The sequence below is a fragment of the Vanellus vanellus genome (genome assembly GCF_965231255.1).
Source record: "Vanellus vanellus genome assembly, chromosome: 1".
Lineage (NCBI taxonomy): Eukaryota > Metazoa > Chordata > Aves > Charadriiformes > Charadriidae > Vanellus > Vanellus vanellus.
This window is the reverse complement of record NC_138905.1, coordinates 37,189,413-37,202,507: the sequence shown is the minus strand read 5'-3', so window position 1 is coordinate 37,202,507 and position 13,095 is coordinate 37,189,413. Positions and strand designations below refer to the sequence as shown.

The window sequence follows — 13,095 nt, the reverse complement described above, 5'->3', positions numbered from 1 at the left end:
GTATCACTGTGTGCTACTGTTGTAGTGCACTCAGAAAATGAAGGTATCATAAATGGTATGTCATGATGTTTTCCCAATACAGGACTTCAGGACACCCATTTTATGACTCACCTGTAAAAAGAAGGGTAACCTATATAAAATAACTTAAGTTCACTGCTTCATTTCTATAGAGATCCGTGTAGCTCAGTCATGCATACTGCCTCACAGACTTACGATCTAGTAATAGACTTAGCTTCTAAGCAGGAGTAAAGGTACCGGTCCTTGTTCCCTGACTAAGGTATTTTTGTTTTATATTAAGAGGTCTAATGTTAGATCCATCTGCATATTCTTCAGGTAATTGCATTTCTTGGTACACAGTAATTAATTTTCAAAATTAGAAACAAAGTACATTCTCAACTGGCATATCCCATGAATTACAACATTCTTTCAGGATGTGGGAAGCATTGATTCAACTTCTTGTAAGCTGAACAGAGACCAGAACTTAAGTTCTTCCATTTAAGCAGTAAGAACTACCATCACTTAACAGCTGTAGAAAAGACTGTAGTACATCACAAATGCAGGATGTTCTAGCCAACTCTTAAGTATCTGAGTTGCCCAGAGATCTTTTCAGAATTTGAATGCCTTAATTTCATATCCTAACAGATCTTTAGGATGACAGACAGATCTCCTTAGAATGTGAACTTCTGATATATGCTCAGAGTTCCAGAAGTTTTAGGTTGACTAGAGTGATACCCAGCAGATGCTGTAAGACTAACCAGTCCTGGAAAGCAGGCTGTCTAGATCCTGTCTGAGGTTTCTAACATAATTTAGTATAGCCAAATACTACAGTTGCATATCTTTGCAATCACACCCTGAGAAAATGTGGGTTTAGAGGACAATACACAGAAACAGAATTAAGGAAAACCTATATACTTACATTTGCTGGACAGAGCTGCAGTTGTGGTGTTTAATACAGTAAGAGCATAGTGAGGAGGCAAGGATCCTTTGCAAATGGCAGTGATAAAGGCATCTCTTGACGTTACAAGACCCAGTCTTCCACAAAGTGCAGCCATGGTCAGTTCTGCTTTTAGAATATTTTCAGTGGCAGCTTCATCAGTGCTGAAACAGTACATATCATTTAGTAAGAATTAATCCACGGCACAGAAGCAGACAGCTAAACAAAACTGAAAACAACGAGAACATATACTTTAAACCTCTCAACACTATAAATACTGAAGAGCAAGCATAACCAATCAACAAAATTCTTCAGAACCATCTGCTATAAAATTGGTCTGCAGTTCTGAATGACCTGGCAGGAAATTATGAGGAGGTATTCAACACTAATTTCAGAAAATGGTGTTTGATAACAAAAGAGTCTTTGAAATAGACAAAAGTTATTAGCTAGTAAACAGCTTTTCCAATTCAAAGACTGCATAGTACTAACAAGTACTGTGACATTATTTAGTCTCTTATCAACAGTAATCAGGACATGGGTACAATCACTTCAATGTGTTGAAACATTCAGTCAAAGTGAAAAGAAATATAAATAATTTAAATAGTTTAAATGCAAGAATTTGAAAATGTAATTAATTGTTCTATATTGAAATATATTAAAGGTTGATGCTAGACTTCTGGAGGCTTCTGTGTCGTTTACTCGTAACAGATCCTCACTCAGTCTAGCCATCACTAACCCACAAACCTGTCTGCTCAGGTGCCATGAACAGTGCTCTCTCATACAACTGTCAACTTGACCGGTATCAAAGGTCAGTTCAAAATACAGCTGGGAATGTCATCTTTGAAAAATCAAGAGCAATGAAAGACCAAATACCTTGCATCAAGGAGGAGGGACAAAGCAGCCAGAAGACCACACCAACAAGCATTCACCATTTCTTCCCAGACAGCTCTGCTAACTTGAAATAAATACATATATTTATTTATAGCAGAAACACAATATTTTACTTAATAATTTCCAATTATATCACAAACAAAATGGTTGCTACTGCATCTTTTAAAGTGTGGTTTTACATGTTTGTTTATACAGACACATATATGTGTATACACAAACACATTCACACCAGTACCATTTAAAAAAGTCGCATTTAAAGTAACATTGCTGAGGTAAGAAATGTCACCAAGGCAATGCTTATTCTAAATTACACCAGAAAAATCTTACAAATGTATATTTAACTATTTTTAATCTTTGTCCAAAGAAACATAAAAATAAACACTCAGAGTGCATAAATGTGGGACAAGAAACGCACTGAAATTTTGCAGCGAATCACAAAATCATCTAGGTTGGAAAAGACCTTTAAAATCATCAAGTCCAACTGTTAACCTAACACTGCCAAAACCACCACTAAACCATGTCCCTAAGCACCACGTCTACACACCTTTTAAATACGTCCAGGGATGGTGGTTCAACCACTTCCCTGGGCAGCCTGTTTCAGTGCTTGACAACCCTTCTGGTGAAGAACTTTTTCTTAATATCCAATCTAAACCTGTGATGGTGCAACTTGAAGCTGTTTCCTCTTGGCCTATTCACTTGTTACTGGGGAGAAGATCCCGACCCCCACCTCTCTACAAACTCCTTTCAGGTAGTTGTAGAGAGCGATAAGGTCTGCCCTGAGCCTCCTTTTCTTCAGACTAAATAACCCCAGTTCCTTCAGCCATTCCTTATACAACTTGTGAAGGAAAAATACTCTCCTCTGGTATTTGTAATTTTCCATATTTTTTCCATGTATTTAATTTAATAGGAAAAAAAACAAACACCAACGTCTAACAGACCTATAATCTGCCCGTACCGTTTCCACACCTCCCTCCCTCTGGCACGCCATGCCGACGTCCTGTGCTCAGCCGGCGCCGCCTGCAGCACCATGGAGAGCTCCACCTTTCCCAGCCGCGGGCGGTGCTGGGGACCAACCCCTTCCCTCGCCCTCGGGCAGCGCTGTCGCCGCCGGACGAACTTCAGCACTCCAGTCTCCGCCTCCCGGTACACCAGCCAAAATCACTCCTGAGACACAAGCCCTTCTGTACGTACACGTACAGGCTCCTCACATGTTGCACAAATACAAGCCTTGGTTCATAGTTCTGCTTTTAAAGAACTTCTGCCCTAAATACTTCAGCCTTATTTAAAATCTCGCCATTAAAACATTCCTCCTTTTATTTTGTTACTAGAAATACTGATTTGTTTTAATGTGGTCATAACTGCAACATTTCTGTCAGTCAAGTTGTGTCTTGTGACCTTGGATCTCAGTGTTAAGCGGAATTAAGGACACAGGATGCCAGAACAGTAGTTCTGCAGAACAGAATGTCCATTATCTCTCCCTCACACCCCACGTAGATACATGTAAAAAAGTATTAATGGACCATAAGAAGTCTATGTCTAAGGTGCTATAAGACAGAAGCAGTACCTCAAGTGTTTATTTTTAGAGAATACTGCTGTTCTCTTACAAAAACAACAACAAAAAAAAAAACCAACAAAACCACCTCATTGAAAGTTTTTACATACTATTTAGAAACCATAAATTCAAGCAACAAAGAATGAACTATTTTAATCCTGCTTTATGTAAAACTGCTGCATTTTATATACTGTTTGCATTTTCAAATACCTAGTTCTTTCTCTGATTGGTCAGATACAGACTGAGAGTCTTGCTGCTCTGAAGACTGTGCTGGTAACGAAGTTGTCTCTGTTGTGGTTTGACTGACTGGTTCTGCCTCTCCCAACTCTCCTTCAATCATGGTAGTGATACCACGGACAAGATCCAGTAAACAGTGAAATGCCACTGACATTGCATAGCCTTCAGGAATCGTAGGTGGCTCTACTTTGTCCAGCATTTCCAAACTAAAAAATTGAAAGCGTGACAAGTAAGTGTGTAACAGTACCACTGTGATTAAAAAACAAAAATAAAAAGCAAGATTCCAAATGAATGTTAAGTACAAACAGGCCCCAAATAGCATCCTTCAAGATTCATAGCAAATCAAGAAGAACAACCTTCTTGATTAATTAAGCCATTAAATAAAAGAGCAAATGAGTCACTAATAAAACAGCAAATGAAAGGGTACGAACCCCAAGTACAGTATTTAAATCTGCAAATAAATATTTTAAAAAATTAACACATATAAGCAAGCATCACTGAATGAATTATTCTACTTTTATTATTATTTTTACTTAAAGCCGCTGCAACAGAACCTGTTCAGAAGAACACAAGAACATAGCAACAACAGAGGAAATAGGTCAGAAAGTCATGACAGTGTGAATATAAGTATAACAAATAGAGAACAAGTCAGACGTTCCATTATCGTTATCTTTGAGTCTGTATGACCGGAAAAGCCTGTCATAGCTAGATAATATATGACCAAATATTCACCACCAACATGCATAGTTAAACAATGGAAGTTATTTGTACAAAGAGGAAATGTCTACATGATTCACTGCTGAAAACCATGCAATTAAAACATCACTATGCTGGAACTGCAGCCTCATTGCCACTTTTCTTCATCTTTTACCTTAAAAGCACATAAAGAACTGCTGATTTCAGGAAACAGATTGTAGCTGCCACAACAGCAGTATCTACGCAAGGAGAGACCGTCTGTTACAAAAACTACCTGCTACACCAACCACCACTATTTTTGTTTTGCTCTACAAGCCACTCTTAAAAAGGCTAGGCGTTCCAGCTACCAAAGAAACTTTTACATTGTAGTGTCACCACTCTTTTCTGCACAAAAGATTTTCCTTCTCCCAAACAGGTAATGCTTCAGTTATTGCCTCTAATTTCCTGAAGATAGCTGCCTTAGATATTTGCAGGCATAGGCAGCATAGGTAAATCAAATGGTCAACATTTCACCCTCTATCTACAAATAAGTTTGTACATATATATGGCTCTAATTAAAATTATTAAAGGGGTTTATAGTTACAATGTGGTAGTGTTCCTCAGGGTTCAGTATTGGGGCAAGTTCTGTTTAATACAATTAATATGTTTATCAAAGATTTGGACGAGGGGATCAAATGCACCCTCAGTAAGTTTGCAGATGACACCAAGCTGGATGGGAATGTTGATCTGCTTTGATCTGCTTGAGGGTAGGAAGACTCTACAGAGGGATCTGGACAGCCTGGATTGATGGGCCGACGTCAATGGTATGAGGTTCAACAAGGCCAAGTGCCGGGTCCTGCATTTGGGTCACAACAGCCCCATGCAGTGCTACAGGCTTGGAGAAGAGTGGCTGGAAAGCTGCCAGGCAGAAAGGGACCTGAGGGTGGTGGTCGACAGCTGGCTGAATATGAGCCAGCAATGCAACTGGGTGGCCAAGACGGCCAACAGCATCCTGACTTGTACCAGGAATAGTGAGGCCAGCAGGACTAAGGAAGCAATCATCCCCCTGTACTCGGCACTGGTGAGGCTGCACTTTGAGTACTGTGTTCAGTTTTGGGCCCCTCACTACAAAAAAGACATTGAGTGTGTCCAAAGAAGGGCAACAAAGCTCGTGAAGCTCGTCTAGAGCACAAGTCTTATGAGGGAACTGGGCTTTCCTGGAGAAAAGGAGGCTGAGGAGAGACCTTATTGCTCTCTACAACTACCAGAAAGGAGGTTGTAGAGAGGTGGGGGCTGGTCTCTTCTCCCAGGTAACAAGTGATTGGACAAGAGGAAATGGCCTCAGGTTGCACCAGGGGAGGTTCAGGATGTATATAGGGAAAATCCAGGATGTATATAGGGAAAATCTTCACTGAAAGGGTTGTCAAGCCCTGGAACAGGCTGCCCCGGGAAGCGGTTGAATCACCATCCCTGGAGACGTGTATATGTGGCACTTAGGGACATGGTTTAGTGGCGGTTTTGGCAGTGTTAGGTTAACAGTTGGACTTGATGAACTTAAAGGTCTTTTCCAACCTAAACGATTCTACGGATCTACCTGTGAGTTAGAGGTCATTGTCATGGCTTCAGCTGGGATAGAGTTAATTTTCTTACTAGCAGCTGGTGTAATGCTACATTTTGGATTTGGGATGGGAATAGTGTGACAGCGCACTGGTAGTTTTGATTGTTGCTAAGCAGTCAAGGCCTTTTCTGCTCCTCACACTGCCCCGCAAGCAAGCAGGCCCGGGCGGGGGGGGAGGAAGGGGCACAAGAAGTTAGGAGGAGACACAGCCAGGACAGCTAACCCCAAATGACCAAAGGAATATTCCACACCATGTGATGTCATGCTCAGTATACAAAGCTGGGGAAAAAGAAGGAAGCAGGGGATGCTCAGAGTTATGGTGTTTGTCTTCCCAAGTAACTGTTACGCATGATGGAGCCCTGCTTTCCTGGAGACGGCTGAACACCTGCCTGCCCATGGGAAGTGGTGAATGAATCCATTGTTTTGCTTTGCTTGCATAAGCGGCTTTTGCTCTACCTATTAAACCATCTTTACATCAACTCATGAGTTTTTTTTTCTCACTTTTACTCTTCCAATCCTCTCCCCCATCCAAACTCAGGGGGAGTGGTCCTAGGTGGTCAGCAGCTTCGTGGTCCTAGGTGCCAGCTGGGGTTAAACCACAACAGAGAAGTAGGAGAGAATCAATGCTAGGATATGACCCAAATCTACAGTTAAGTCAGTCATCTCTTTACATGCAGGGACTACTGACAAAAGTACAAGATAGGAGAAACACTGCTGACAAGATATGCTAGCAACAATTCTGTAATCTTACACAGAAGAAAAAAAGAATGCAAAAATTACTCAGAGGGAATCACGGAGTAACTGCAGGGATCCAAAGGTAGGGCACAAGCAAGTTCAGAGCAGCACAGGAGGCTATGATGGTGGCTGCAATGTTCTTGAGCCAGTTAAGAATACAGAGCAAGAAAAAAGGAAAGGAAAGGAAGAAAAGCAGGAGGTTGTAGTAGCTGGCAAAAGCATGAACTAGCTTTCACACACTTTTGTTAAAAATTTGTATTTCCTGAGATCAGTCAGGTGACCTAAAATAACATTCGTTGCCACTGCCAGAACAAAAAGTCAAGTCAACACATACACATTAAACTATTGAAATGTGAGGATGAATTTGTCCGTGTCTCAAAGGCAGATAAAGGCATTTCTACCTTAAAAAACGTATTGAGATCCAGGCTTACTTGCTGATTTCACTGAGTTTCAGTATGCCAAAATTTCACTGGCTGTACAAATAACTTCCATTTGGAAGAGACTGACACTCAATGATCACGACTGACATGAAAAAACTCCCACTATTTTAAAAGTAACATAGTATTCAGAGCTCTAAACTGAGAACACAATCTCCATTATACAAAGTCATGACAAAATAATTGACCATTCTAAGAAGCACTCAGTCTAACCTTTGTATATAGGTCAACATATTGTTTCGAACGACAACCTGGTGAATATCTACTATAACCAGATCAATAAGGATATAAATACAATAAAGCTGGTGTAAGAAAGCTATTTTTCAGTCCCACTGATGTCCTATTTGCTTAATGCCCCTAATGTCTACCATTACACAACCTAGCAAAAGATATTCTAAGATTGTTATATACTGTAGTGAGGCCTAAAAGTAAAGAGTTATTACAGCAACAGTATGGCAGGAAAAAATCCAACAGATGCTAAAGCCATAGGGGATATTTGGATCAGAATCCAGAGCATTCGGACAAAATAGTGAAAAATCAGGACGCCTCATGGCACTGACAAAAAGAAAATCCGTAATATACCTCAATGCCAGTGAAATGAAGACCTCAATATTCATTAATAAAAAAATCCTTAAACCATCAAGTTGGAAATAAAAATATTTGTTATACACATTTTCAAAAAGATAGAGGTACTTACTAGGTAGCTTTAGCACTGCCTTGTACTGTTACATTCAGGATAGGTATCCAAGTGCCTCTGTACTCAAAGGCAGGTAATACAGTTGCACCTCCTCCCATTCCAAGCACTCCCGGATTAGTTTGTGCTGAACCAGTACTCCCTGATGCATTGCTTCCTGTTCGGAAAAACAAAGTGATAAAATTAACCAATCTAATTTTAGTGATCAGCAAACATCCTTTTTCTATATTTAATTTTTAAGTTGAGATACATAGATTAACCTGAGATGGCCTACTCAATAGTAAAAACCAACAACACAAAAAAACTATTTTTGAGCTCCCTCTGCTGTCTAGAACGTGATTTTATGTGCAAAGTAATTAGTTTAAAAGGCAGTTGATTGATGCCAACTGCCTTATTTTCAGTCAGAATAAAATGTTTCTGTGAAAGGTATAGCAGCATTCATAACATTCCGTGAATGAACTACACTTACATGGTGTTAATAAAACAATACATATTTTAGTGAAGAGTCAGACAGGTATTTAAAGGTTAAGGATTATCTGAATAGTTGCATCTAGAACTCAGTAGTAGGAAAGAGAGGTTAATCATTCCAAGAACAAAGATCATCACAAACTTTCAAGATTTCAGAAATGGAAAAGTCACAAGAAGAAACTGAAAGAGAACTGCAACACTGAATCTGTTCCAAGCCAAGGTAGAAGAAAACAAACCATGTCAAGGAAGAGTTGACAACATGCCAACCAACAGCTAGGAGGGAACAAATTTTGGTTCCAATTTAAGAAGTGGGAGAAAAAAAAAAAAAAAAAGGCAGATAAAAAGACAAGGAATGCTGTATATATATACTTCCTACATATAGAAGGAGGTCTATACTTACTTGGAGTAGGTACCACAAATTCAGACTCTCTCTCTCCATTGTCTGTACAGAGAAGAGCAGAGCCCCCAAGAAGGTGACTCACAGCACCCAAACCATCAGTGTAACAACTGCCATTTTGGTGTGCTGGCTTGTAATATGTAGAGAGACTACACTACTAAGGAACTATGAATACACACAGAAGCCTGTGTAGACACTTTAACTCAGTAAAGCTTAACAGATTGAAACAACAAAATCATATTGCTAAACAGAAATGGTTAACCAAACACTGCCAACACAGTTACGTTGGTGTAATAGTCTGTGATCCCACTGAGCAGTCAGACATACACAACAATTTTTATATCAACATAACTCCTTAATGTGGTAAAAAGGCTTACATTACACCAGTATAATAAAAGTGACACGGAACATAGGTAGATGCAGCTTTCAACTTCTCCTATGAAACAGCTACCTTGTTGCAAAACTGAGGTTCAGAAGGCGTGTAAGACAGTATGCTACAACAGGACTACCATTATAATCAGAAGACTCAGTTTGAAAATTAGGTTGCATTGATCTGCTCTTTGCGTCTTCAAGACATGGCCATAGGAGGAAAAGAGGCAGAAAGAGAAATCCATGCGAAAGAGACATGAGAAACACTCAGGCAGAAAGAAGTGAAAAGGTAAAGGAGAAAACAAACTGGAACAATAAGCCACAGAAATAGCGACAGCACTACGGGTATGACCCTACTGAAGTGCTGTTTCACATGAAGGCAAAATTGAAGTTTCCAGGAGAATGAGTATTTTGGAATAGCTTCTCATATGTGCATGTTACACGATGAAAAGTGCTTTTCTGATTTACCTTAAATGGATTAAACTCACCCAGAAATAATACTAATAGAAGTATTCTATCAGCTTCTGTACAGACACAGCTACTGACACAAATTTCTGCATGTTATCAATGCTAACACCAACCTGGAATTCAGACTTCATGAGCAAACCTTGGAAGACAGGAGTGTAAAAGCAGACTTTTTAATGTTCATTAATTTAATAGATATGATTATAATAATTATACTTTGATTATTTGTTTGTTATCTCTTTCAAGAAGGCACATCAAAAGACACCCTTAGAAATTATTTTTATGTTGGTTGTTGCTGAGGCCTCTGCTTCCACTATCACGGGAAGAAGCAGAAAGCCTTAACTCGGACATGGACACCTGCAAAGGCACTAACAGGAGGACCACTTCTTCTTATAGAAATAAAAACATACCTAGTGAAATGCCAAAACCCTGGCTACAAGAAAACAAAATCAAGTTTAGTTTCAGTAAGTGGCTATTCTCAGCTTACAGAAAAAGCAAATATCATCTACAAAACACAGATCTATCTTTCTACCTCTTGGCTTCCTCAGTCCAGTTTTGTCCCTAAACATCCAGAAGAATTAGCTGTTGCCTTCCAGGGGGAAGCAAACACATTCTGTCTTACCACTTCAATTGCATATCACCATAAATGACATCCCCACACAAGGAGACAGAAATCAGACAAATTTGTTTTAGTCAGAAAACAGAAATAATTCCCTCAGAAAAGTTGTACAGTGACTAAGCTCCTTGGTTCACAAGCAGATACAAATGCAGAAGCACTGCTCTGCTGACTGGGGGCTACATATTCCCCACAATACAGGTAGATAAAATCACATGTTATACCAGACCTGAAAACACTATTTTGTCTCAGGCTAGCTCTTCACCTCAATGAACACGGAAGTACAGATCTGTACCAAGCCAAATGTATATACTGAATCAAATCAGAATTTATTATTACAAGAAAATGCTGGAAAATTAAAATGATAGTGAGGACAAGGCTTTACCAGTTTGGTTTGGTGTTGCTGATGCATTCCCTGTGCTTGGTACAAGAAATAGTGACTGGATGAAGGACCCCAGTGCATTCACAATATCACGGAAAACTTTAGTGGAATGTTGCTTCATATCATACGATTGACAAAAGGACCTGGAAAGTATTTTATAAAACATAGTAAGTATTTCACAAATTAGGGACTAAAGGCATATTTTAACAGCAACCTCCCCCCCCCCCCCCCCGCCCCAAACTGTAGACTAAAAGCACATTTTAACCACAAATATTTAGGTAAATAATAATGTTTAGTTTTAGGTAAATGCTCCTTTGACACTGGTAAGACAGAGTGGATTTGGAATACTCGGATAACTATAATGGATAATAAGCATTGACTAATGCTTTATAAAAAATACCTTGAAGAATTTATTGCATTTAAGTGCCTACATATTTACAATGTTTTAGGAAGCATTTCCCACCAGAGAAAAATAAAAAGCTCTCTTAAATTTTACGTAAAAGTGAAATTCAATATATTTAATACCTTAAAAGCTGAGGCTGCACACAAAGCCTGTGAATAGATTCTACTGCAACAGCTCTTAGCCACTGTGGTTTATCTGCATCCAGAAACTTAACCAGCAATGACAGAAAGATTTCACATTCTGTTACCTAAAAGATATAGTTTATAGCCATTAAATTAGAAGAAAAAGCTTCCTACAAAATATTTTCTCCAAAATACTTCTGTTTCATCTCAGAAGTCCTATCCTAGCAAGATTTGCACAGGATCTAAAAAAACCCTTTAACAAGCATTTACTAAAAATTATATAAAAGCCGTACCTAATAATCAATAATCATAATATTTTTGCAAAGCTAACACCACATATGCAATTGTATTGAAGGAGTTATATTCCTCACAGATGTTGCATTAAAGTTCTTACATATGCTACAGTAAACAAATGAAACAGAAAAAAAAAAATCTTTTTTAGCAAATTCTAAAATTCGAGAGGTAAGAACAGCTGAACACGTGTTTTTTATGCACACTCTGTCAACAGCTTTAGCAACACAAGTCAAATGCCTCTTAGCAAGTATTAACAAGGCACAGCAATCAACATTATCTAAAGCCAGGCAAACAACATAAAATCAAAAGGTTCCCAAAACCTCAACTGAAAGGCAGTTAAGAACAGAAAAGACAACAGCTAATCTACTCTGAGAAGTTATACAAGCCCATGTTTAATAAAATCATACATGTAGAATACATGTAAATACAAATACACATATGAGCAAAAGAATAGACTTTTCTTCCCTCAGTATATAGTCAACAGTTCCCAAGAACTAATTAATACTATTATTGATCACAATACTGGCTTATACATAGAAAAACAGAATTGCATAAAGAAAATCTGAACATATTCTTACCAGCAAACTGTAAAACTGCTTAATCAAAACAGAAACTACTCTCAGCAAACGCATACAGATGGGGAAGTATGGTTTTTCCACTGGTGCTGGGGATGATGACGTGCTGGAACCTTGCCTGAATTTGATATTTGGGGAGAAAAGCTTTATAACAAGAGGGCATACCCTTTCTTTAAGAAGAAAACTGAATTCCTGATGCTGAAAAAGAAAACAGAACAAATTATAAGCAGATATTATTTAATTGCGACCAGTAGCTCTGATTATGCATCTTATTTACATTTACTGTTATGATCAAGCACTCTGAAGTCATGTAAATCTTTTTATAAATTACAGGCTCAGGAAATGAAAAAGAAGAACGGTAGACACCACTGTAAAGATACCAGAAAGCATGATGAAATTACATGGTGAGATTAATACCATGCACCCCTCTTCTATTTTGCAAATTGAAGTAGGCTGCTAATACATCACTTATTATATACTTATTTTTTTAATTTAGCTACTGTCTGCTAAAACGTATTACTGTAGGATCATGGTGCATTTATATGCAGTAGATCCACACAATTCATAGTCATGATTGTTGCTGCTTTGCAAATGGGGTGAGGTTAATGTTTTCATAGAAATAACAATTCCACAAACTAAGCTACAGAGCTATCATAAATCATGCAAGATAAGAAAATGCATCTTTGGAGGAGATGTAAATGGCAAAACAAAAAGAGAAACAGAGTACAACACAATCTACAAAACGCACAAACAGAAATAACGTGTACTGAAACAGACAAAAATGGACAAAAAGCACACAGTACTTCTCTATCATAAAAACCCAATGTGTAAAAGCTACAAGTCCTTTTGAAAAGTAACACTTACACTACATTAAAGAGGACTTAACGAAGCATAAATTTTACTACCCATGTGAACAAAGTCTTCCTGATTTTCCCCTCCAAGAACTACTCACTTGTAAAAAAACTTGTGGAAAGTCATTCAGGACTGACTCAAGTAGTTCAAGGCCAAACGTCCGGGTCATTTCTGTCATACCCACGAGCCAGTAGGGAGCATCAGCATTAACTAACTGACAGAGATCCTTAAAAAGAAACACAATAACATTTACATTCTCTGCACAGTACTGTACCAGCATAAGTTTTCTGAATCTACAACAAAATCTACACTCTCTTCCTCTTTTGTAACGAGTAATTTTCCGATTTCAACACAATTTTTCCTCAAACACTGTTTTTAC

At 38.5% G+C, this 13,095-nt stretch overlaps 1 protein-coding gene across 1 annotated transcript in view; it reads right to left on the bottom strand.

The window, feature by feature from the left end:
* MON2 (MON2 homolog, regulator of endosome-to-Golgi trafficking) overlaps positions 1-13,095 on the bottom strand; it is a 76,783-nt gene that overhangs the window by 37,671 nt on the left and 26,017 nt on the right. Inside the window, exons 7-14 of the mRNA XM_082479319.1 lie at positions 12,817-12,942; positions 11,868-12,062; positions 10,996-11,120; positions 10,474-10,613; positions 7,777-7,930; positions 3,588-3,820; positions 1,808-1,889; positions 917-1,098 (exon numbers count right to left, since the gene is read on the bottom strand). Coding sequence (XP_082335445.1) covers positions 917-1,098; positions 1,808-1,889; positions 3,588-3,820; positions 7,777-7,930; positions 10,474-10,613; positions 10,996-11,120; positions 11,868-12,062; positions 12,817-12,942 — 1,237 coding nt within the window. The remainder of the gene's footprint in view (positions 1-916; positions 1,099-1,807; positions 1,890-3,587; positions 3,821-7,776; positions 7,931-10,473; positions 10,614-10,995; positions 11,121-11,867; positions 12,063-12,816; positions 12,943-13,095) is intronic.